The 26,691-nt window shown below is 46.3% G+C and overlaps 1 protein-coding gene across 2 annotated transcripts in view; it reads right to left on the bottom strand.

Annotated features, from left to right (window-relative positions):
- The window catches only part of DFFA (DNA fragmentation factor subunit alpha), a 112,518-nt gene that overhangs the window by 6,047 nt on the left and 79,780 nt on the right, over positions 1-26,691 (bottom strand). For both annotated transcript variants that reach the window (XM_078642257.1, XM_078642258.1), the window contains one exon: positions 2,595-2,740. In XM_078642257.1, coding sequence (XP_078498383.1) covers positions 2,595-2,740 — 146 coding nt within the window. The remainder of the gene's footprint in view (positions 1-2,594; positions 2,741-26,691) is intronic.

Raw genomic sequence — 26,691 nt, 5'->3', positions numbered from 1 at the left:
AAAAGCCTCAGAGCAGATACACATGACCTACACCAGAGCATAGCCAGATTGGAGGCCAGGACGTGCAGGCTAGTGTTAAAAAAAATGCAGACACCAGGCATTCTGCTACTACACACCAAGGGTTTGTATGTCCTTCGCATTGAAATCTGCCAGGCACCTCTCCTCCTTTAGAAAAGAGTGCAAGGCTGTATTGTTAAAAAAAAATCACAGTGCTTGCTATACACGCCACTTCTTACTATTAGTAAAAAGGTCTTCACCACTATTTTCACTTACACTACCCTGCTTTCCTCCTCTCTATTATAATTCCCTTGTCATGGCCCCAATGATTCCTATTGCGACACGTAACACTGCATTCCAGCTTCGCTTCAATGCCTCTGACCATCCTACCCTCTCTAATCCTCCCCACTGAGTAATTTCCACTATACAAATGTCTTATATGTAGACACAAACAGAGTGATGACGACAACCCACTGAAGGCTTGAGCCAAAGAAAATGGATAAATTACAGTGTGAGGTTTGAAAGCTGGTCTGCATGATTCATGGAGTGAATGCTGTTGCCCGTTTCCCCATTTAGGATGAAAAAAAGGCTTCACTCTGCTCCAGTGGCCATTACTAAATTAATGAACTGGCACACCCAGTTAAAACTCTTAGGGCTTGTTCCAGTGTAGTAGCATCGCAGGGAGATACAGCTCCAAAATTAGAGCTTCTGGGCTTAGCCCAGTATGGTGTTGTTGTGAACCAGAGAAACTCAGAACCAGACGGCATGCAGAATATCGAGGGACAGCGCAATTCCAGCCCTAGGATTAAGTACTGACAGGAGTGGTGCAGCTTTTATGACGATGCAAAGATGCTGTTTCAAATAAACTCTGGGGTTCACCAAGGAGCAATAACACACAAAAAGACCGAGGAGTATTTAAAGACGAGTGGGTACAAACTCCCAAACAAATACCGACAAACACAAAAATATACCCGGTCTAATAATTATTATCAAAGATTAGAGGATTCGGTGAAAATAAATGTTGTGTATGGTAAAACCAGTGGCAAGGGCTTCTTTAAGGACGAGAACCTTCATTCACCCGAGGTGGCGTGCTTCATCATAGGGTTCCTCCTCACACCAAAATGCCACTTGTGCTGTGGGCTACAACTCCTGAAACAGGAGGAGCTCTTGGATGTTTTGACTTACCCTATGTGAGTGAAAGGTGTGGATGAGTTGAGTACATCAAAGCGATATTGATGTGCAAATGTGCAGGGTGTCTTGCCCTGCACCTAAACAAGACCAAACAGAAAAGTCAATCAGGAACTCGACCTTAACCTGCCACCCTTGACCTGGATAACATGCTGACAGGATTTCAGTTTGCTGGCAGACACCTAGTACGTCACCTAAAGCCAATCGAGTGCAAAAGCATGAGCTACTGCAATGAGATGGCAAGGAAGGGGGAAAGAAAGGCTTATGTCAAGTGGAGGAGGGGAAGGGGAAGGTTGTAGGCGACTTGACTCAATCAACAGGGAACAAGGGTAAAACAAAAAAGGTACCAGAGCTATTTCCAGGACACACATTCTTAGGTCATACCGATCTTAGTAGATACCTATAACTTTCCTTGACAAAGACATTTGTTTTACATCTATCTGATCTGATTTTTTCTCAGGCAGGTGAAGTGAAAACCACATTGGCTTGTCACGTGGAGTACATTCTTTCAACTCCCAAGTGCTGCGAAGAAAATTGACAAGGGAATCAGCACTATCTACAGGATAGTCAAACATAATCTGGATGTTCAGCTATATGTTGGGCAGGCTAGCTCATGAAGTACCTCTAGTAGTGGTTAGGAGGCTGACCACAGAAAACCTTTAGCTGCCAGACTGAGTGACCCCCCCAAACTAACATCTCCTGACTCAAAGTGCCAAAGTAAAACCTGTGTTCCCTGTAAGGTGGCAATGTTAGGTAGGTAAAACCCTCTGCCAGATAATGCAGCAAGGTTCATGATGGCAGTGGCACTTTGTTAAGGGAATTTTAAAATGTGTCAATGGTGAGGATGTTTTCTTGTTCAGAAGGAGGATACAGACATTTTTTCTACATCCACTTTGCCTTTTAAGTGGTGCCTCTCAGCACTGCTGTTACTCGCTTCTATCTATACATCTCGTATCTCAAAAGTCTTCATATTCTACATAAAAATCACCATACTATCCACCGCAGTCTTGTCCTAGAATCCAAAAACAAAAAATAGCAATATTAGTTGGTGCGTTAGTCTAATCAAGCGTGTTTTTGAATCTATAATCTTTCATTTCACTGCAGCAGCTGGTACAATAGTCTGACCTCCAGCATCCAGCAACCTGGCATGCAGACTTAACAAGGTTTTCCACAACTAGCAGTTTGCCAGACGATCCCAAAATGGCCTTTAGGTCAAATAACACACCCTGACCCTAGACTCATGTTCAGCTGCTGGGTTGGTATACAGACCCCAGAATGTCATTTTGAACAGGCAGACACCATATGTATTTGTTCAGAGAGATGCGCTCTGATATCCTTCGGGATCAAGCTCGCGCTATATAAAACTTTATAAATAACTAAAAAATGGCACGGGCTGACTCTGGACTCACCTCCAGCTGCTGGTTGGACAGGCTTATTTCAGGGCTAGTCTTCTCCTTTATTATAGAAAGTATTTGGCAACCGAGGTGGCTGTTGTGCGATCTCACGGAGCTGCTGCTCATGTCCACTTCATCAGTGTTCTGGCCTGTGGATGATCCTACAAGAGAAGGGCATTTTCAGTTTAGCCCAATCATGGTCTAAGTTCAGCTTAGAGTGCGAGAATAGCTCCTGTTAAAGAATCAAATACATAGTACAACAGAGAAAATACAAGAGGCAGCAGATTACATGCATAACTTTGTAAAGACAATTCTCCTGCCTGCCAACACAAGTTAGTTGATATTGCGGAGATGCTTTGGTATTAGTGGACACCAATTAACTTTCACAAAGTGGGGCTGAAGGTACTACTTACCAATTAGTCAGGCCAGTGCTCGGGGAAGGCTTACTGTAAAGACGCGTGCCTTTCAGAGAAAGGTTGATGGTCATCATGAAATGTTGTTGTTGACTGTATTCATGTTGTGCAAGCCTAGTGAATGAGCTGTGCATCAGTGCACTGGCAGTGAACTATATTCCCAGCAGGCAATGAACTCTTGTAAGTGTAGAAAGATGGCGGTCATCTTAGATCTTTCGGTATAACTTTCCTTGCGATTCATGTCGACCTCTGCTAGGCAATTGTGTTACAATGTTGCTGCAGCCAGAACCTTGCGACTTGGATATCTTAATGCAAGTGCCAAGACCTATTACCTCCTAAGGAATGTTCTTTAGATATCGTGGATTACAGAGAAGTATCCGAAAGTTGTGTATTGTTGAAACAATGAACTTTGAACTGTTTCTTGCACTTTTATTTGAATTCTCAAGACTGTTTTTTTTGTCTTATTAAAAACTCCTCTGAAGAACTAGGATGAGTTTAAGAGCAATTGTATATATTTTTACGAAAAATGTGTACAAGGTATTCGATTTCTAGCCTGTGTATGCATTGCAAAGAGAAGGGAAGATTGAGATTTTAATGGAATTCCTTATTTTCTTATATCTATAGAAGTCAAATAGGAACTATGCTACTCGTCCAAGAGAGCGTATGGGATGTAGCTTGCTGTGGTTATTCTGAACTCAGGGAAGTGATGTTCATGCACTCGTGTTTTTGAGATATTTGTGGTTAGCTGCTAGGAACTCCAAGTCTTCTATCGAGGTGTAGAGATTTGGTTACACAAATATAAGCTATGGTATATCTAGTCCTAATTAAAGTTATCTTTAGTATTCTACGACCAGTTACTTAAGATATCTTTTATTTTGTAGAAATCAACTACAGCCTACAGACCTCTCTTACACTAAAAATGGCATGGCAGTGTGTGGGGTACTGTGTCAGGTTTTTCTCTTCTATTAAGTACCTGGCTTCTACCACTGACCCTCATGTAATGTATGTAGTCTTTGGATGGGACTATTCTGCTAGATCATGTGCACAAGGTTAGTGCTATTCTGATATTCACCCAATAAAATTACTCCAAAATCCATTACATTGTAATTGTAAGATATACCATTTAACACATCAACCTGCAGAGGGCAAGACAGAAGGTCCTTCTCAAGAAGAGTTCAATAACATTACATGCAGATCCCAGAACCTGACACCTGAAGAACTGTCTGTGAGCTTCTAAAATTGAAAGATTTTCGCTGTGACTTGTGGGAGAGGTGTGGCGCCGCGGCCAGGGCGACTGACGCTGGAATCTGGGGACCACGGTTCGATCCCCGGCTCCGGCGGCAGGTTAGCCCAGCACCATGTGACTCTGGGCAATAGCTCGCTTAATCTTCCCGACGGCCCCCAGCGCCTAGAGACCCTTACGGGTGATTGTGCGCTTTACAAATGTGGACTTTACTTTACTTTACTCCAGTTTTGACCAGGGTGCATACAAAGACATTCATTTTAAACTCTCCTGGCATTCCTGTGGTACTCAGCAAATAACTTGAACTAACACATTCTTTGAAATAATGTAATATAAATGATGGAAACATACAACATCCTAGTATAATAAATTGATGAAATACCTTGAATGGTGTTATTAAAGAATAAATTAATATGCACTGGTGGAAGGGATTTTCACATAACCTTGTAATCTGCAATGCCTACAATGGTGGTGTTGTCCTCCCTCGTACCAACAAGAAATAAACAACTCAGTAATGCAGAAAGAAGGCAGACAGAAGACTGATTCTTATTGAAAAATACCCAGCTCCTCTTTCCATTGTAAACAAAAAAAGACCAGTTCTACATAGAATTCATAAACAACAGTGATGAAAATCCTGGGTTATGACTTCTGTTTCTTCCATGGGAATTTGCTTGTCCTCATATTTTGTACTAAGGCGAGGCTCAACATTAAAATGGACATTTCAATTTTTGGGGAAGACGGGATAGAAACATTTACTTTGCAGAATTGCAAGTACGAAAGAAAAGGTAAAGCTTAAGGGTAGATTACTAATAATCATACAGTCAAAAACGTTATTGTTCAGTTAATTAAAACTTACAGTTTAGTCAACAAATCACAAGTTAAAACATCATGCAATAAAATCCATAATTTCCATATATCTACACTCTCAGCCTTCGAAAAAGTTTATCACACCTAATCACTAAAACCAGTACCAGATTAAAAGCATTACAATTAATTTATGATATGACACATGCAAGATTCATCAAGCAACAAGTGCAAAATCAAATCAGAGAATCAGCAGACATGCATCACGATAGTTTAGTTAATGCCAATATACGAGGAAAAGTGCTTAGTGCTTGACATGAGTTCCCGGTCGTCATACAGAGGTGCAAGAATAATGGGCTTACTAATGTAAAATCGGAATAAGTCAAATCCCCTAGGAAAGGTGCTTAGGGCTTAAATTGAATTGCAAATCATCATCCTAAGAACTCAAGAAATAAAAATTGCAGACTAAAAACATAACTGTCCTTACGTGATTCTTCTTTATCATTAGTTTAAAAAATCACAGTAGGCCAAATGCACAAGGAAAGGTGCTTACTGCATAAATCTATTAGCAAGGCATCATACTAAAATCACTAAAGTTCAAAACTACAAAGACTAAAATGTAATGGCTGTCCATATGCGATTCTTTTGGGAGAAAGGGCTCAGTGCTTTTTGACTGTGGATCCTTCATCATGGGGCCCAAAAAAGAAGATATCTATTTGTAAAAAGACAAAGCAACCAGGAAACGAATGCAGAACATTCCTTTTAAAATTCTGTCTTTGATAAATTTGAATCTGCAATGCACATAAATTTGAGGAACTTCCTACAGAACACTGCATCCTCTTCTTGAAATCAAACTATAATTGCTTGCCGGTATGTGCGTATGCTGTTCCTAATAGAAAACTGTTAACAGAGCTTTCCGTTCCATCATTAGAGCTGGGCAGGTACAGACGATATGACAAATGTCTTTTTGGGATAATTACAAAGTTAACATGAGATCCCAGCAGATGATCTCCTCCATACAGGGTTGTTAAAACGAGTTTAAAAATCACCTAGCCAAATGTTTATCAACTTAAGCTTGGATTTTAGGCCAAACAGGGCCACTGAGTACAATTAAGATTTAAGGAGGCTGTATGACCTGTTAGCATCCATTGTGAGATCTCTTGGTCAACCCAGCTTTGTCCATGATAGATGAGATCTTTTTCCCGGTTGAATTTAGGACTCTGTTGAAAAACTGGCTATGTAAGGGTTAAGGCCCAAAGTTCCTCTGCCTTAAAAGGTAGTTATAGCCAGGTTTAGATAATCATATGCAATGGTGTTTATTTGGGTCACTTATGGCCTTCCACACAATAGAACTTAGGCTAGGTCTTTTTCAAATTTCAAATTCCAAATAAGCACCCCGTTGCTTATGCTCTGCTTCCTAAGTCCAAAATCAAGACGTATTTGAGCAGAAGATGCATAGCGAAGGAAATTAAACACACATTGGCATGTTCCTGCTCTTGCATTATCAATTATTTTATCGGTTCTTCCTCTCAACTCCTCAGCGCTATACGTAAGAGAGGGAACATGTTTGGCAGCCATTACTTGCAGGAGTGGCTGGAAAGACAGGCCTTTTTGAGAGTGACTTAAAGAACTGAAAGCAGCAGTTAGCATGTTATTTCTCCTTTGTATCGCACTGCACTGTTTCGTAAGAGCACCTTTTAGATAAAAAGTTACACCCAGATATGTATATTCCCACATGATTTCCAAAGGTGACCCATCTAGGAAGAGTTTGGGTGGTGAGCAACTTCTCGTTGTTACTAACATTGTTTTTGTTTTGTTAAGAGTGACTTGTAGCCCATGGTTTGCAGCATACTGGGTGGTTACATTGTTTAGGTGCTGTAGGCCGACCTTGGTGTTACTAATCAAGACGATATCATCGGCATACAGCATATGTGAGGGAATTAATCCGGCCACCATGGGGGAAAGAGAATTGATGCGGTTTAAAGCTGTTGTCAGCTCCTTTAAATATGAGTTGAAGAGAGACGGCACAAGTACACATCCTTGCTTAAGGCCATTTCTCGGTGGTATTTTTTTTTTTAAACCGACACACCTTTTCCCAGCTATACCCTTGTCCATGTATCAGAGTACAATATTGGAATAGCTCTTAAGAGGAGAGGAGAAATTCCCTAGCTTTGCAACTTGGACCACAAGATGTTTCGCTGTACTGCATTAAATGCTGAAAGTCCACGAAACACAGGTGTAGATTCGCCTGGCTTGATCGTTTAGCAGGGCCAGCATTTGGATGTTAGTAGTTGTGTCTGTTCTCCAGATGAACCTGGTCTGATATACCTGCAGCAATTAATTTGTTTAAGCCCAGACTGACAATTCGGCGAGGAAACATTTATCAAAATATTTTGCCTTCCCATCCATAAAGCAATCAGCTGGCAATTGGAAGGTAGTGTGCTTTTCCCTGCATTGTAGATTGGGGCCAGAATCTACCTCCACCAACTGTCTGGGATAATCTGGTTAGTAAGAACACGTTTTTTTAAAGTCACCAGATGTTAAGCCCAATAGGAGGGGTTCTGTTAAAAGATCGTTTTGCGATAAGCTGTTAGGATCCTGGGGACTGTCACTGTAGCTAGTGGTGATTATTTTCTCCACTTCTAAAACTTACTAACGGTCCACCTCCAGACATGGATGCTCTATTTCTTGTGTCCCCTCTAAGGGTGATACTGGATCCTCATGCATTCCCTGAAGATAAGCGGACCAGGTGGCTTTCAAGATGTTTGAGGTTGAGGGAAGCAACCGTGGGTTGGCGGCATAATTTACCAGCCGCCAGAACTCTCTGGCATCATTTCTTTTGGAGGCTGGAAGAACTTTACATCAGTACAAGTCGGTCTCAGACTTGGTTGCCTACCATGTGGCTCTTTTGTATAGCGAGTCGGGCAAAAACCCTTCTAGGTTGACTTGTACGGGAAGCACCCAGAGCATCGGTGTCAAAACATCGCGGTGCGTCGATGTCATTAACATCGCATGCCATTACAACGCATGCGATGTTAGCGATGTTACCTCAGTAAAATGCAGCGATGTGTTAGCGATGTTACCTCAGTAAAATGCAGCGATGTGTTAGCGATGTTACCTCAGTAAAATGCAGCGATGTGTTAGCGATGTTACCTCAGTAAAATGCAGCGATGTGTTAGCGATGTTACCTTAGGAAAATGCAGCGATGTTACCTTAGGAAAATGCATTTATAGAACGGGAAATGGGAAAATGCAGCGGATATAATTTCCAAAATGAAATGCAGCAGATATTATTTCCAAAATGATGTTAGCGATGCTAAATGCAGCGGTTTCATATTTTAAAGCGGTATTACAACGGGAAACGGGAAAATGCAGCGGATATTATTTCCAAGACGAGATATTATTATGCAGAACATTAAAAAAAAAATCAGACAGTCGAATGCCATTCCAAAATGCATACTGAAAGCCAGCACTTAGGATGGATGGATGGGTGGATGGGTGGATGGATGCATGGATGGGTGCTGGGGGATGGATGGATGGATGAATGGATGGATGGGTGTCTGGGTGTATGGGAGCTGGCGGATGGATGGATGGATGGGTGTATGGGTGGATGGATGGATGGATGGGTGTATGGGTGGATGGATGCATGGATGGGTGCTGGGGGATGGATGGATGGATGAATGGATGGATGGGTGTATGGGTGTATGGGAGCTGGCGGATGGGTGGATGGGTGCTGGGGGATGGATGGATGGATGAATGGATGGATGGGTGTATGGGTGTATGGGAGCTGGCGGATGGATGGATGGATGGATGGGTGTATGGGTGGATGGGTGTATGGGTGGATGAATGCATGGATGGGTGCTGGGGGATGGATGGATGGATGGGTGCTGGGGGATGGATGGATGGATGGATGGGTGTATGGGTGTATGGGAGCTGGCGGATGGATGGATGGATGGGTGTATGGGTGGATGGATGCATGGATGGGTGCTGGGGGATGGATGGATGGATGGATGAATGGATGTATGGGTGTATGGGAGCTGGCGGATGGATGGATGGGTGTATGGGTGGATGGATGCATGGATGGGTGCTGGGGGATGGATGGAAGGATGAATGGATGGATGGGAGTATGGGTGTATGGGAGCTGGCGGATGGATGGATGGATGGGTGTATGGGTGGATGGATGCATGGATGGGTGCTGGGGGATGGATGGATGGATGCATGGATGGGTGCTGGGAGATGGATGGATGGATGGATGAATGGATGGATGGGTGTATGGGAGCTGGCGGATGGATGGATGGATGGGTGTATGGGTGTATGGGAGCTGGCGGATGGATGGGTGTATGGGTGTATGGGAGCTGGCGGATGGATGGATGGATGGATGGGTGTATGGGTGCATGGATGGGTGCTGGGGGATGGATGGATGGATGGATGAATGGATGGATGGGTGTATGGGAGCTGGCAGATGGATGGATGGATGGATGGATGGGTGTATGGGTGGACATACAAAAGATTGATGGATGGATGGATGGATGGATGGATGGGTGTATCGGTGTTCTTCAAATGTTTCTACTATCTAGTGTCACTTTTGATCCCACTTAGCCAATGTCATGTCTCACCTATGGGCCCCTCTCCACCTGCATCCCCAGCTCACCTCTATCCCGAAGGTCCCACCACACCTCTGCCCCTCTTACCTCGCTGTCTCATCTCACCTCTGGCCCCCATCCCCACTAAGTCCCTTGTCATCTGTCCCCCGCCCCCTGCTGTCCTACCTCACGTCTGGCCATCTTTCCTCTGTAGCTGCTATGCACCACCATCCCAACTGCCCTATCTCCGACTCCACTCCTCCCCTCAGCATTTTCTCTCCTCTCCCCCCCTTCCCAGTTACCACATGTCACAGAGAGACACCCTCTCCCTTAGAGGTGTACATTGCAAGCTGCCCACTTACCCTGACTCTCCTACGGCTGCCTTCCACCACTGTCCCCCTCACCTCTAGTCCCACTCCCCCACTCTCTTGCTCCTGTGACCCACCTCACCCCAATCCTATCCCACCTCCTGGCACAGCCCTCCTGAAGATTAGTGGCACCTCTGACCCCTTCCTCACAGAGTGTGTCTCCTCGGACTCCTCTTACACGGTAGTTCTCCTCACCCCACGCCCAGTACTCCCACTGCCCCATCTCACCTTGTGATCTGACCGCCTTCCCTTCAGTCCAGGTTATCCTCTGTCCCTCCTCACTGGCCTGTCTCACCTCTCTCCCTCACAGCCTCCTGTAGTCCACCTCCACCCGCTGTCCCATCTCACCTATAGCCTTCTGACCACCCCTCCTCGGCTGTCTCCTCTCACTTCTGACCCCACCCACATCTTCTTGTCCCACCTCTTGTTCCCTCTTCCCTCATAACCCTGTGTCTCTTCTGTTCATCCCCCTGTAGACCCCTCTTGCATCTGAACCCACCTTTCACTGTCTGTCACACCTCTGCCCCCGGCCCTTGTGCACCATCTCACACTGCTGCCCTGTCGGATCACCTCTACCCGTCCTCTCTCTCCCATGTCATCTCTGGTGCCCTGCCCCGGCCGTTGTCCACCCTCCACCCACTGGCTGCTCTCCGCGTGTTGTCACTATTCATCTCTGGCCTCCCTCGCTCTTGTCGCCTGGGCCTCTCTTCCCCTATAGAGCAGTCTCATGGCTGCGTCACTTCCCTCAGCCCCCGGCCTGATTTTGCCCCCTCTCTCTCTGTCTCTGCTCAGAGCAGCCCTCCCCTGTCTCCGCTCACCTCTATCTCCATGTCCCTGCGGCCTCTCACACCTGCACAAAGGTGTAAGATTTACTACATTTCTGGCGCGGACAGAAGGCCTTGTGGAGAGCCGAGCCAGGGCAGGACTTGGCTCCAAGAGCCAAAGCTCGAGCCGAGACATCAAAAGATGTAAATCAGGCAACAAATGTCATGAAACATATGACTGACTCTTTACATTTGAAAAAAATAATGGTTTTCAAAATTTCTCTGTCAAGTACGGGAAACACCCATCACATAACACAGAAATAGCTGGACTGCCTCTCAGAGCGCCTTAATCATTAGCGAGCTCAGACCCAATGCAAGCAAGGTAAATCCTTCATTACATCGATGTAAATGTGGCGCGATGTAAAGTCGGCGATGTGAAACGCTGGACAATTACATGGCCGCATTTGCGTTGCAACGACGTTCGATGAAAAAGATGCCGCTGTGATCGCCCATACGATGTAAGTGCCGCGATGTAAACGCCCGCGAGATAATTGTCGGCGATGGATGGTCATACAACCACTCGTACTAGAGAGGATTCCTTTTGGTGCCCATCGGGCACAATCTTGATCCTCCAGGAGTAGCTCTGGAAGCTGGGCACACCGGTCCAACGGGTTGAAGGCTGTTTTACAAACTCTCCCATTGGAGCGTGACTCTGCATTCCACCTTCTCGATGGATCCCATTGTCCAATAAAGCCTTCTATATTTGGACGTTGAATCTGTGCCAATGTCCAGCTGGGCTTGGACTTGGTTGTGCATAGAAAAGTTCAATCTTAACAGGATCCTCTGCGGCTGACGGTCACTTTCCAGCCGACCTCCCAGGGCATAATGTGTTACCATGTAAAATAAAGGGAGCGACACAAGGGTATAATCAATGATTGAATTAGAGGCTTCTGAGTAATGGGTTGGCTGGGCCAGAATATCTGGGTCAATGCAAACGTTCAAGACTCCCAGACCCAGGTGCTCCACCTCGTTAAAATACACGCTCCCTAGCATCCTTTCTCTACATGCAAGGTTGAAATGAGGGTATATGCTAGATCTGATCTATTATTTTGCCTAGTTGATCCTGTGTTGTGGACTGCAGCAAGTTCATATTAAAATCGTCAGTCATTAATATGAAAGGCGCAGGATTTGTGGTAGTTTTGGTAGTAATAAAATCCAGCAGGTCAATGTTTTTTTTTCTTTTTTGCTGGCGCCAGATGGATGTAAGTATTTATAATCAACAGGCGAGGAGCACTAGTTGAAGAGTATTCCAAGAGGTTTACTGCTTGCAAGTTAGGATGGTCGATGCGGATCCCTTCCATTTTAGCGTTGAGATCAGCCGCAACATATATGGACTGACCCCGGCAGCAGGCCAGAGTGTGCGTTTTAACTGTCAGTTTACTGTAGCCCAGAAATGCCAGGAGGTCTAAAACCTCTAGGGCCCAGGTTTCTTGGCAGATCACCAAATGAGATGTATTAATATAAGCTAAAAAGGCCTCTTCCTCTATTTTACGAGATAATCCCTCTATGTTCCAGTCACAAATTGAAAGACATTCCCTCAGGCGCTTCCGTCGCCTATGTGTATCAGGTAACAGGGCACCCGGTAGCCAAGACCAGTCCATTGTAGCATGTTGAGACTGGTTCTGAGGGTATACGACATTGCCATGTCTATTTGTATTGGAAATTAACCACATATCGGTGAGACAGGGTGGCCCCGAACCACTCTAAGAACCGATGCTGGTTGAATTTGTTTAGATTGTTCATTAACTTCATGACCGCTGGTTTGGTCTTGAGGGCCCCGTTTTTCTAAGTATCCTTTGAGCAAAGGACCTTTCCCGTGACTATGAGGCTAAAGGAATAGGGGATAGGCTTCAACTACCTCACAAGAGATCTTGATGCCCCATTTTGCCAAAACCTGCTTTTCAGCCAACACCTGCTCTGAGAGCAGGCCAGTTGCCCAGGGAATGACTGTCCCTTCTTCTCTAGCAGGATTTAAGGAGCTTAGGTGGCTGAGTGGATGTTGGATGATTTGATATGCCTTAAAGAGGTGATTTCTTGCACCATACAAAGCATTGTGCCTCTGTTGATTTTATCAAAACGCCCCCTCGATTTGTATTTTGGTGTAAAGATTAAATTGCAAGGTTTTGTAGGACGGCAGACAACCATCAGCGATAATCGTTTTGTGTGAGGCGAACTAAGATCTATGAGAGGTTGTTGTGTTATGATAGCTCGGGGAGTGGGTTTAACATCATAGTTTACCGTTGTAGAGAATGTGTAGGCAGGCTGCTGGGTTGGCACTTGAACTTCTCTATGGCTTTTGCAATGATTTATATTCCTCGTTACCACCACCGCAAGTTGGTGTTGATCTAGATGGATGAAATGTGTGTCTATCATGTTGACAAGAGTTGTTTCTGGAATAATTTCAGGGCACATACCCTTTCTTGAACTCAGTTCCCGAATTATGGTGCCCAGCTGTTGGTTACTATCATTAGGTTGATCTAGCTGAATGGATTGTGTCTTTGCGATATAGATTGTTGCCGGAATAATTGCAAGGTGTAGGAGGCTGGCTTAGTATATGGTGCACACTCATTTAAGTGCTGCAGCTCTCACTAATCCAGGCAACCCTTATGGTAATTTTAGTGGTGGGTAACCATAGAAAGCTCTCAAAGTGGTAGCTGTGGAGGTCAGCCATCAGGCTTATCTTGAAGTAGTGTCAAGCAACTTGTTTTACCAGTTTAATCAAAAGTGTGAATTAAATGAAAAGAACCACACTGTGTTTATAAAATACTTCTATTTATTACCCAACACTCACTAACACATTGGTATATCTCTTACCCAGAGATATCAGCACAATAGACCCGAATACTTCAAATGCAATCAGGTAAGAAGCCCAAAATACAGCGGTCTAAGAAAGTGGGAAGCAAACTGCCCAGGAGAATGGGACTTGGACCAGAAGACCCAGAGGAGCCAGGGACACAAGGACCCGCAATGGTAAGTACCCAAGAACCCTAAAGGCTGTGGCAACACAGTCTTGTGCCCAATGGAAGTCAATTGAGTAGTTGCGGTAGCATTTTTAAAGGTGAAGGACCCTTCCCAGAGGACCCCGAAGAATTCCCTAAGAGGCCTGAAGGTTGGAGAGCCACCCCAACCGTGGATACCCCGGAAACCAGGTTACCTATACCAGGGAAGCCAGGTGCATAGGGGAGAAGAGGCGTTGGAAACCTCCGTAGACGAAAATGGAAGACTAAGAAGAAAGTGCCTCTGGAGAAGTCCAGGAAGGAGTCCGGTGGAATCCAAGGGTGGATTCTGGAAGTGAAGAACCTGCAAGCAAAGAGGACAGAGTCTATGCCACTCGGAAGTGACCAACAGGTACGAAGGCACAATGCCCATTTATGTCGGGAGGTTTAAACAAGTCAACAGTGACCTTGTTGCTGCAGCTGTGAGGACCAGGCGACACTGTGCAAGATCAGGAGCTGTGCACGAGCTGTCCCACATCGGATGTCAGTGACTAGGTGGTCGGAGTATGGCGGGAATACCAACAAGCCTTGGTAGCCGCCACCGGCGTGGAAGACGAAGAAGAAGCAATGGTGGGACCAGCAAGGTCAAAGGGACTCACCAACAGCAGGAGAGTTAGAGCAAGCCCCGAGCAAGCAGGCGAGCCCACTGAAGCAGTAGAAGACCCTTAGGAGGACCCACAGGCCGAAGACACAGGAGTCACAAGAGGACCTAGAGCACCTCACCAAAAATGAAGGCTGAGGGTGCAGAGTATGCGGTGAGGATGCTGATCTTGGAGGAAAGAGATGCTGGAGGCTGGAGCTTCTTGTAGCCCGAAGATCTCTGGAATGCAGAGGCAACAAACCATGACAGCGGCAAGTCAACGCGGTCCACAGAGGTTCGATCCCAGCGGTTCCGACAAGGGATACTGGCCTCCAAATTGCAGTGAGGACAGGTCAGGCCTCGAGGGAGTTTAGGAACCACTACCTGTCTTGCTGAGCCCCATGAAATCTGTAGAACGACTGGGGCAGCAGACCTGTGAGCTTCACTGCGGTGCCTGCAGATGCAGGGGAGTGACTCCTTCACTCCAAGGGAGATTTCTTCAGGTGTCTTTGATGCCCACAGGTCTGTTGAAGAACCTGGCAGAAGCGCAGACACAGACATCGAAGAAGACTTAAACAGAGAGACCAGGAGCAGCAGGAGTCTTCCTTGGTGCAGTCTCCGTTCCAGTCGAAGTCCAACGAAGTCCAACTGTCTAGACGGTCACAGAGCGACGTACTTAGAGTCTTGTCCCACAACGTATCTAAGGAACCACCCACATGTAAGCCCTTAAGTACCCTAAGGAAAGGGTTGGAACAACTCGGAGGTCCATCCTTTGTCTACTTTTGTGCCAGAGTGGGAGCCAAGGGCTCCCGGACCTGATTCAAACTGGAGTATGCAAGAAGGGCACCAAATGTGCCCTTCAACGCAGTCTGGTGGCACTGGCAAGTGCTCCCACCCCAACCCAATACATTAAGTCCTGTCTGAGAGGTGGTCACACCTCCATGTGACAGGAATCCTATTTTTCTACCTTCGCCTGCTCGAGCTTGGCTCAGCAGTAGGAGGATAGAATCGTGTTTGTGGTCGGCAGCAGCATCAGCTTGATGGCAGACCCTGAAAGACTGTTACTGGGAGTACAGGGGGATACCCCAAGACAGCCCCCCAGTACATGGGATCATACTTCCAACACTGGAATTGGCATGGGGGTATAATTCCAACATGTTTTATACCAAACATGGCTGGGTTCGGTGCAGCTGCTATATAGTTAAACATCTCGTAATGACTGATGTCCACTATATGCATTAAAATGGCTGACCGCACTTACAAATGCTGGAGAATCTATCTACTCTGGGGTTTGTAGGGCTGTCCTGCTCATGCAGGGACACCCTTACACGTATAACCAAGCACCCTGGCCTCAGGACTGAAGAGCCTGCCTTAGGCATGACTAATAGGTTTTAAGGGCAGTTACCATACATAAGGAAACTTATATCTGTTGAGAGAGGTGCAAGCACCAATTCACACAGGCTGCAATGGCAGGCCTGTAGTCACAGTTTAAATGGACTCCCAAGAGTGGCCAAATACGTGCTGCAGCCCATGGGAGACCCCTGGTGTACCTGTGCCCTCGGTACCTCAGTACCATATACTAGGGACTTAAAGAGTACACCAGAAGCCAATTCTGGATACACAAAAGTACTTACCATGTCAATTTAGGGGAGAAAGCAGAGTGACTGGGGTTCTTTTAGCAGGATCCCAGTCAGACTAGGTCAAAAACACAGTGCTCCAAGCAAAATGTAGGGGTAACCACGAAAGCAGATCACATTTTCCTACACAGGGCAAATACCCTCTCTTGTGCTCAGTTCACGAATTGCAGTGCTCAACGGTTGGTGACTACCTTTAGGAGTAAGGCCTGTCACAACATGTGGTAATGGTTTGGAAGTTCCTGAGTTTACAACAGCTTCTTTGACGTAATTTATTTCTCCAGGCAAGCTCCCTTCTTCACTCAAACCTTTTGAGACTTGGTAGGCAGTCTAAAGATAGAATAGACTTGTCCAGTCCGTACCTGTGAGGAGCTTTTAACAATTTGTTTATTGTTGGTTTTTCTGAGCTTCTTGCACTGTCTTTTTTGGGCTGAATAGTGACTGCTTGTAGCAGTATTGCTGGAACAGGACTTGTAATGCACTTGCTTGGCATATAATTAGTGATTGAGATAGTTTGATGTTCGACCATTATGTCACACCCAAACCCAACAAAGGACGTGCTGGTAGAAGGCCGGGTGGCTAAATTACTGTGTTGGTCAGCAATACTTAAATCCCCCATTGTTAGTGTGCTGGCAACGGGTCTTGCCGTAGATAGCTGTGTACTAATAGTACTATGTTGTCCAACATTGCTTAATTGGCATATCTGCTGCTGCTCTTTAAGGGAGCATTCATCCAGTTTTAATATTACTAGGTTTGGAGTGGCTAGGTTACTAGCAGTACATTCTGATATATGGAATGTCCAATCTTTTTTAAAAATATAAAGCACTGATATTTTGTCTGTCAAACAAATATTATTTATGTAAAATTCATAGGTTGCACATTTGTTATTTTCAGTATCTTATTTTTGTTCCAACCTATTAAGGTCACAGTTTGTTTGGTGCCACCATTTGTACATAATGCTGCAATATTTTTATGTTTATTTAATTTGAGGCATTTAAGCAAGGACCAGCACAGCATTTTCAGAGAATATACTGTGTCAAGATTATCTTAAACATCAGGGGAGGAGCTTAGCGCGCATCCGAGATGGCCGCGTGAGCACAGGGCTTCCGAGCCCCTCGCTGCCTCCCGCATCTATCCTGCATGATATCCTGATTCCGAAGATGGGTTATTGAAGGCGCTGCCCAGCTGATATACTAGCTGCTTTCCGGAATCGATTTGGACTTCGGGTTCCTGAGTTATGCCATCCTGTACTTTTGCGGCCTACCCCGCAGAGCCACCTGGACCTTGAGTCGCGGCTGTGCCCGGGCAGGAATTCAACAACATCGGCTAGAGGGACCCAGATCGCGGCCCGCACTAACTTTCGGTTTCACTTCTGCTGCTTATCGTTCCTCCTCACCGAGACGGACACTGGGCGTTGCTGGCTCCTGTGCTCATCATCCGGGCCTGGGGCCTGCAAGTGCCGGGCTGTGGACTTCCGTTGGCTTGATCTGCCTCTGGGATTCCGTGAGTGATCACTGGGGAACCATTTGGACCAGATCTCAAGCGCCCCTTCGGGGCACCCAGCCCGCCATGTCAGGCAAGCCCGAGGGTGATAAACGGAAAGTTAAGACCACCTTCTGAGGAGGCGCAACCCAAACAAATGTTATGGACCGTTACACGCATCCTAAAGAGTCCCCCGGTGGCACGCCGAAGGTCCGGGAAGAGATGACGGATGACCCTGCTGTGTCTGCGGATCTCACGCTGCAGGACGTCATGGGCGCCATTGCTGGCATCAAGACATCTATTGGCCAGCAATACGAGGCCCTAGCCCTGAAACTAGACACGGTGGCCATCAATGTTAATCTCATCAGAACAGATCTGGCAAAGACGAATGAGAAGGTCAAATCTTTAGATTTGAAGACCTCTAGCCTCACGACGGACGTGTCTGACTTGCAAACTGAGGTGCGCAACTTGCGATCCGCTATCGACTTCTTTGCTCGTCGTCTGGAGGATTTTGAGGGTCATGCAAGGCGCAATAACGTGCGTATTATTGGTGTCCCGGAGAGTTCTGGATCGCTGTCCACTGAGCTTCTTGTCGAGGATCTCATCCTTAATCATCTCACCCCCAAGGGGTTGAGTAAATTTGTTGCGATGGAACGTGCGCATAGAGTACCGGGTGGACAAGCGAAGCCAGGTTTTCCCCCTCGGCCGATCATCGCCAGGATCTTTAATTTCAGGGACCGAGACGCCATTTTGCAGGCTGCGCGGACGAGTGGCCCTACGCAGTTCGAGAACACCACAGTGAACTTTTATCCTGATTTTTCCCAATCCGTCCAGAGGCAAAGGATGGAATTTCAAGGGGTGAAAAGGCGTCTCAGAGCTATGGAACTGAAGTATGGGATGCTGTTCCCGGCCCGGTTGCGTGTGGAATATGAAGACCGGACACTCTTTTTTGATCGCCCGGACGGAGTAAGTGACTGGCTAGATACGTTGCCTGCCCGTAGCAATCGTGAGTAACACACGGGTGGTGCGGAAGGGGGGCCGACGGAACAAGAATGAACAATTGCGCCCGAGTCCCGAACAATGGACACGATGGACAACTGTGGCATGCTGCCTTCTGTGATCGTTCGCTTTCAACTGCATCTCCGGAGGCGGTGGGGAAAGAAGGACCCTTTCCTCCTCTGGGGTTCTTTGTGTAGATTAGTTTTTTGCTAGGGTGACAGGCACACTGCAAGTTGGGGTGGCTTTTGAGGCTATGCAGGGGTGCAGGGTGGGGGGAGTTGCGCTGGGGTGTTGTTGGGGGGAGGGGGGTGCGCGTGTTGGGAGTTTTTCACTTTTCTTTTTCTTCAAGGCAACGAATTGTTATGGCTTTGGACTCTGGTGTGGTGCTCGTTATGTGGTGGGAGATCTGTGTTGGTCCGGATGGGGGGTAGGGGGTTGAAACTACTGTGGTGGAATGTGAATGGGTTGGGAGACCGGATAAAGAGGGGAGTGGTATTGCAGATGTTGCGGCGCTTTTCCCCTGATGTTGTGTTACTGCAAGAAACTCATTTGATTGGAAATGCTTGCCACGCTTTGAACAGGCGGGGATATCGTCTTGCTGCTCATTCTGGGTTCACCTCTAGCTCTAGAGGGGTGGGTATCTTAGTAAGGACTTCTCTTCCCCTGGAAATCGATGACATCATTTTAGACACTAGGGGGCGATATGTTGCATTTCATCGGCAGGTGGGAGGGGAAAACTATCTCACTGGTATCGGTCTACGTCCCGCCTGGCCTACAAACTACTACTTTTGCAGATTTGGGACGGGTTGTTTTGGGTCTCCCAGATGGTATCCTGATACTGGGTGGTGACTTTAATTCAGAAGTATCCGGAAGGCAAGATCGCTATCCCCCCAAGGACCTCACGAATGCACAATCTTGGTTGGGATCCTTTTTGGAAGCGCTGGGGCTCGTGGATTGTTGGAGGTTGATGCATCCTGATCAGGCGCAGTACACATTTCACTCAGGCGCACATGGTAGTCTATCTAGATTGGACTATATCCTGATACCGGCAGCCCAGTCTTCGTCAATTGGGGAGATTAGACACTTAGCTCGAGGTATCTCGGACCACTCCCCTCTCTGGTTTCAGAATTCGAATATAGGTACTGAAGGGAGGGTAGCTCCGATTAATCCGTGGTATCTTCATAACCCCAAAACTCGTACTGAACTGATTAAGTCACTAGATTTATACTTTGCAGAAAATGTGGGATCTGTGTCATCGCCTGTTTTGTTGTGGGAGGCGTTTAAGACGGTCATCCGGGGACAAGCATTGTCGCTGATTGGATGTGCTAAGAAAAGTAGGAATGAAGCGGTTGTCCGCCTTGAGACTGAAATTACTGAGCTGGAAAATGCCTTGGCGCACACTGTTACCCGAGATAAGCTTCACATCCTCAGTTTTAAGCAACTTGAATATAAGAATCTGGTTATCGACGCAGCTAAGATGATGAGTAGAGAACAACAGGGACGATTGTATGATGTGGGTGATAAGGCGGGAAAGTTGATTTCATGGCTGGATAAAAAGGAGAGGGCGAGCCGTGTGATTCCAGTGATTGAGAGAGCTGATGGTGTGCGAGTGACTGATCCAGTTGACATTGTTGAATGCTTCGTTGATTATTTTCGAGGAGTTTATTCTCCGGTGTCTGACAGGCCCGAGGAGGATTCCCATTTATTGCTAAGAGATATCACGTTGCCCTGTTTGTTGAGTCCGACAGAGACTGGCTGGATGCTGCGCCCTCAATTGACGAGGTAGCTCTCGCAGTGCGCTCTATTCGCTCTGGAAAGGCCATGGGCCCTAACGGTCTTCCTATTGAACTATATAAGCTGCGCCCTGACACGCTAGCGCCATATCTTCGCGATATGTTTTTGGCGGTGCGGGAGACTGGCTCCCTTCCTCGTGATCAGCGTCTTGCGACCATTGTGGTGATCAATAAGGAGGGGAAGCCACGGGACCGCTGTGCGTCCTACAGGCCTATTTCACTTCTAAATGCTGAGCCTAAGATTCTTGCGAAACTTCTCGCAAATCGATTGATAAAAGTAGTCAGTGAGCTGATCCATCCGGACCAGTCGGGCTTCATTCCGAATCGTAACACAGCCTTAAATTTACGGCGTTTGCATGGTGTTATCGCGAGGGCGACGTCACTGCGTGAGCCGGCCATCTTGGTGCCCCTGGATGCCACGATGGCTTTTGATACAATCGAATGGCCGTATCTTTGGGCTGCACTAGCAAAGTTTGGTTTTGGCAATGGATTTATTGGTTGGGTGAAGCTTCTGTATGAGACACCGCTTGCACAGGTTGTGGTAAATGGCCGGGTCTCAGGGCCCTTTGTCCTTGGGCGAGGAACGCGGCAGGGTTGCCCTCTGTCCCCGCTCCTCTTTTCCCTCGCACTGGAACCTCTCGCTGCCTGGTTGCGGTGGGAGCCCTCGATGAGAGGTATACGTTGGGCTCCACACTTTGAGGACCGCATATCACTATATGTGGACGACATTTTATTGTACCTCACGTCGCCTCAAAAATCATTAAATGTTTTGTTCGACGTGCTTAACTCGTTTCGGAAAAACTCTGGCCTCGTTATTAACTGGACCAAATCTCATATATACGTGCTTGCGGGTGACGTCCCTCTCCTACCGCGTGGTTGTCCTATCCAGGTATCGCAATCCGGTTTTAAGTACCTGGGAGTTTATAGATCATTGAACCCTGCGGTCTGCTATGAGCGTAATCTACTTCCCCCGCTGCAGCGTTTACGATCAGACGTAGTGAGTTGGCGTAGATTACCGTTGTCTCCACTGGGGCGTGCAGCTCTTTTCGAAATGATGTCCCTACCGAGGTTTTTATATGCACTCCAGAATACATTCAATGTGATTCCATCTAGGTACTTTCGAGAGGTGGAATCCTTACAGAGGCAATTGATATGGGGCGGGCGCTCGCGCATTGCTCTTCCGGAACTGACGCTTCCTTGGTATGACGGTGGCATAGCGCTTCCGGATATCAAGCGGTATTATTGGGCTTCCCAGCTCGCTGCAATCAATCACGGGATGTATGGCCCGGCATTGAATCCGGCGTTTGAAATGGACAAATGGCTACTACCGGGGGGAGATTATAATAGGGCGCTTTATTCTGTATCCTCGCGCTTACAGCTTTCCGGTCCGACGGGGATCGCTGTGCGAGTGTGGCATAGTGCGACCGCAGCTATGGGCTGGGGGGATCAATTGACCCGCGCGACCCCGCTTTATGCTTCTGAGAGATTGGGTTGCCTGTGGACAACGAAAGGATTCGAGAAATGGGATATGATTGGCATCAGCAAAATACATGATCTTTTGGTGAAGGATAAGATAAAGACATTCGCAGAATTACAAGCGGAATACGAGCTAAGTGATAGAGAATTCTTCCGCTATTCTCAAGTCCACCACGCGTTGAACTCGGTTTTCCGGGTGGGTTGTGACGTTCCGGAATCCTCCCCCCTCGAAGATCATATATTAGATGGCCATGTGCCGGATAGCACCATTTCCTTGATCTACAAAAAGATGATAAATGATCGCTCGAGCTTGCTTGAGCGCCTCAGTGCGACTTGGATTGCTGATGGTATTGAGTTGGACGACGAGGACTGGCAGTCTGCGATCTCCTCCCCCAGGGAGGTTGAGATCCCGGCCCGTCTCCGCTTGGTCCAGCTTAAAATCCTTCATCGGGTTTATGTTACTGACCCTCGCCTGATTCATATGGTTATTCGACGGACGGCTTGTGTAGGCGTGGCTGTGGTCTACTTGGTACCTTTCTTCACATAATTTGGGAATGTCCTGTGATGGTGCTCTTTTGGAATCGTATACATGAGGTGATGAAGGAAGTCACGGGTGTTGTGATGCTGCCAGAGGCCCGGTGATGTTTGCTGAATGTGTGGGGGCCGAATGATTACGATGTGTCGCAGCTGAGATGGACTACCCTTGGTAATATGATTGCAAAGAGAGACATCGCACAGCTCTGGGGGTCCCACAGGCCACCCACAGTGGAGGCTTGGAAAGAGAACATGGACTGGTGCATGTTTAGAGAGAAGACTGTATATGTGGCAAGAGGCAGACCGAGAAAGTGGGGGAACATCTGGAATCAATGGAACTCGTATCGGGGAGATATCTGTACGCCCCCTCTCACGGAGATCCCTAGTCCCCCCCAGTCTCCCTGACCCGGCATTTCTGATGTAGTATAGCAAATTCTGTTCTAATTTTGAGTTTTCTGCTCCTGACCCCCTCATCCCTGTACAATAACTCCTGTATCATACTAATATGTATCTCCCGCCCACCTTGAGCACTCTCCCGTTTAATGTAACACTGCCGTATTGCCTTGTTTTTTTTTCTGTATTGTTTATTATAATAAAAAAAGTTATCCAAAAAAAAAGATTATCTTAAAGATGAGATGCAATGCCAAGGACAGTATAGTCTTGTTGAGAGACATTATGGAACCCAGGGTGTTATAAAGGGGAAAACAGGAGCCTAACTTGTTCATACATTTACATTATTAATTTGTACATTATATTACACATTTACCTTTTTAGCCCCTTCAAGGGGTGGTAGGGTGTTTTGGAAGAGAGAACTGAGGTACTATGCAGACAACACACCGATTATAAACCTAAACTCCCCCCCCTCCCCGTGACCTCAAAAGGTAGGGCATAACTGCAAAGAAAATTTGCAAATTAGAGATAACTTTAGCAAGATGAGGAATATTACTAAAGCATGTCATTAGAGCTAACTGTGACATCCATCCCCTCATCGATTGCTAGGTTTGTTTAGGCTGATCTGCCAATCTGGCTTGTTAGGTGGGAATTCGTCATTCCCAAAGCTGTGTACTCAACTGCAAAGGACAGCTCTTCCCTGACAGAAATAGTACCAGTCTTCAGTATGACTCTCTCCTGGGTATATGAGTAGCTGTGCTCTCTTGACAGTACATGCAAAAAAGTGTCACAGTCCATTTGCAGAAAACACGCGAGGTAACCAAGGTCCAAGTGAACGAGAAAATACCTGGGGTTTTCATGCTGTGAACTGGAGGAGCAACTGATGCAGATTTGCGATGGGTGTGCCATTGTCTGGGTGTCTTACTTCACTGTGCCTTAGGACTCCACTTGCACTTCACGTGTAAGGTACAACAAAGGCTGAAATCATCCTAGGATTACTATTGTCCCTGTTAGTAGGGAGCAAAGTAGTTTGAGCTAGTCACATGTAAGCAAATAATACATTTAGTAAAGTTTAAAAAAAAAAGTTTCCCACCTGTGACTATTTTGCTTTTCTCTTTAACCCCTTCGGCACTGCGCAAATTCTCCCACTGTGCAGAAGAATTAATAAGTGGGCGGGATTTGGATGGCCCCCGGCCGTCCTTAGCACACACCCACCATGACTTCAGACGGACGGGGACCGCCCTGAGCACCGAAGAGGGTAAAACAAGGAAGTAACCTGAATAAAATGTTGTACTTGCATGCTATGAAATCTGCATAGGAAGCAGATTCACTTCAGCACAGCCAATGTGCTAATTCAAGGGATAGTCAATGAAAAATGTATTTGAGGAAACTAACAAAGACATCTACCTAGCACCTCACCCAGCACTTTAATATGTATCTCTTCCACACCTTAGCTACCATCAACAGTGACATATCAATAATGATGTGTACTCAGGGCAAACATTTGTTTTTATTTCACAGCCCTTTAGGCTAATGTCCTGGAAGTCTCAATATTCGATGCTGGGATAATTGACACTTCTGAGCATCCCTCTTCTTTTTTTAATCTTACCAGAGGCATCCAAGAATAAACTTATGTTCAGGTGCTTTCTAGATAATTTTACCTTCTTGATCAAACCCAGGATCGCCTCGTTTATGAACCTTTTCAAGAGCTACTGGGCCCATCCAAGCAGAGCTTTGCCTTGTATGTGGACGGGGCCAGATGATGAAACATACCACGAATTGTAGGTGATGATTCTACTTTCAAAACGAATTCACTTTCTTGGAAATATGGACCACTTTCAGGTCACTGTGCATCGGGTGTCTATACCTTGTTTTGCGATTTAAGTGCTTAGGGAGGATGGTATAACTTCCTTCATTCCTCTCACTCCTTTTGGTAAAGTGTAATATCCTATAAGCAGGGCCGGACTGGGAACCACAACCGGCCCTGGCAAAGTGCTCGGCAGGCCCCCACCCTCCCCACTCGGCGGTGTTGGAGGTGCCACCGAGCTCTTTGCCGGGGCCAGTATTCGGCCGATTTTGTAACAGGGCCGATTTTGCAGCTATGCTGCAAAAACGGCCCTGTAACAAAATCGGCCCCCAAGGGGCCCAAAACCGCCGTACGGCGCACCGGGGGATTGCCCAGTGCCCGCTATGGCCAGTCCGGCCCTGCCTATAAGTCCCCAACTTCAATCATCAGATGTACATATCCAATTCCCAGATGAACAACATTAAGAACATTGGGAGACTCGTACATGGGTTCCACTAGAATTTAAGGCTTAGTGGGCAGTATCCTGTCGTATGACCCTGAAGTTTCAGGAACCTCAATAATACTGCACTCCAAGTGGATAACTTGGGGTAGCGAAATCAAGCCATCATGCAAAAACTGTTGGTGTACACTCTAGAAGGAGGTATGAGTAAGACATTTAGAAGCTCCATTGCAAGGCAACAAATACTCAATACGCTTAATGTTCAGCCAGTGCTGTATATTCAAAGAAGATTAGGAGTTTTATTTAATGGTAAGCAAAACGCACAGTAAAATATAATACACAGAGAACCCAGAAAGTGCCAGTAGCTTTTTGGATCAGGTAAATCTCCAGACAAATATCTTTATGACACTTATGAGCGAAGAATGAAGTTTTATGTAAAAACAGCCACAATTATCCAATGAGGATGCACGGAGGTCAGCGTGTGATATTTCAGGACTCGATTAATTCATTCAAAGATGCAGTAGTCTCAGACAATCTGGATGAAAATGATTCATAAATTACTCTATTTTTTCTAGACTAGAGATTCATAAATCGACGATGACTTGCTGGAAAGGTAAATTCCTTGACTATCTTTAATATTTCTAAAGATACATTACTACAAAAGAGAAGGCAAGTAGAACGAAACTCCGAGTGAGCTTGTCTAATGCAAACCTTATTGTATCTATGTGCTACTTTATATTTAACTTTAGCCTCAGAAAGGTTGCCTTTCTGCTACACTCTCTCAAGTTGTTTGCAGGAAAGTTTAAGCGCAGCAAGGGCCGGGGTATACCTCAGTGCATGTGGCCTCTTCCAGTGTGAATTCATAACGGGTACCAGGACAGCTGACTAGGCCAGAAGATATCCAATAGTTAATAATAATAATAATAATAATAATAATAAAATCATTTATAAAGCGCCTGGTTACACCAACTGGTGTGTCCCCGCGCTAGGAGCTGCTACATAAAAGGCTGAGAAAGGGCATAGTCGTAAAGCAGGGAACAAACAAAACTCACAACTGGAAAAGCCATGTTTTCAAGCCTGTCCTGAAAGCATTTTCAGTTGGTTCAGCGTGAAGAGGAGGTAATGTATTCTAGTTTTTTGCTGCCTGGTAGCCAAATGAGCACGTACCCATTCTTGCTCTTTGGATTTTAGGGACCTTGAGCAGGTGAGCCTCTGTTTATCTCAGGTGACGTGTCGGATTATAGGGTGTAAGAAGATCGTGCAGGTAACTGGGTCCCTTGCCCTGCAGGCTTTAAAGAGAATTCGTTTGTTAATAGGCAGCCAGTGCAGGGATTAAAGGGCTTTTGCCGAGGAACCTCTCTTTGGTAGATTAAGAACTAGGCGGGCTGCCGCATTCTGAATGCATTGCAGCCTATGGAGACTTATTTTTGCTGCTCCAAGGTAGAGTACATTTCCATAGTCCAGCTGGGATGTAACGAGAGTATGAACCAGGGTTTTCCTGGCTGAAATGGGAAGGCTACCCAAGAGATTCTTTAACATTTTAAGGATTCCAAAACATTGCCCTGCAACCTTTCTGGTGTGGATCTCGAAAGATAGTTTAAGGTCAAGCCAGACTCCCAGGTTTTTAACTTCCTCTTTAGGGATAGGCGTGGGACCTAGCACCTGGGGCCACCATGCTGAGCTAATCATTAGCACATTAGTCTAAGCATAATTATGAATCAGATAGGAGGGTGCCTCAAACATATCAC

Source organism: Lissotriton helveticus, chromosome 5_1 (genome assembly GCF_964261635.1).
Source record: "Lissotriton helveticus chromosome 5_1, aLisHel1.1, whole genome shotgun sequence".
In the NCBI taxonomy this organism is placed as follows: domain Eukaryota; kingdom Metazoa; phylum Chordata; class Amphibia; order Caudata; family Salamandridae; genus Lissotriton; species Lissotriton helveticus.
Note: the sequence above shows the minus strand (reverse complement) of the source record. Positions and strands in the feature narration are given on the sequence as shown.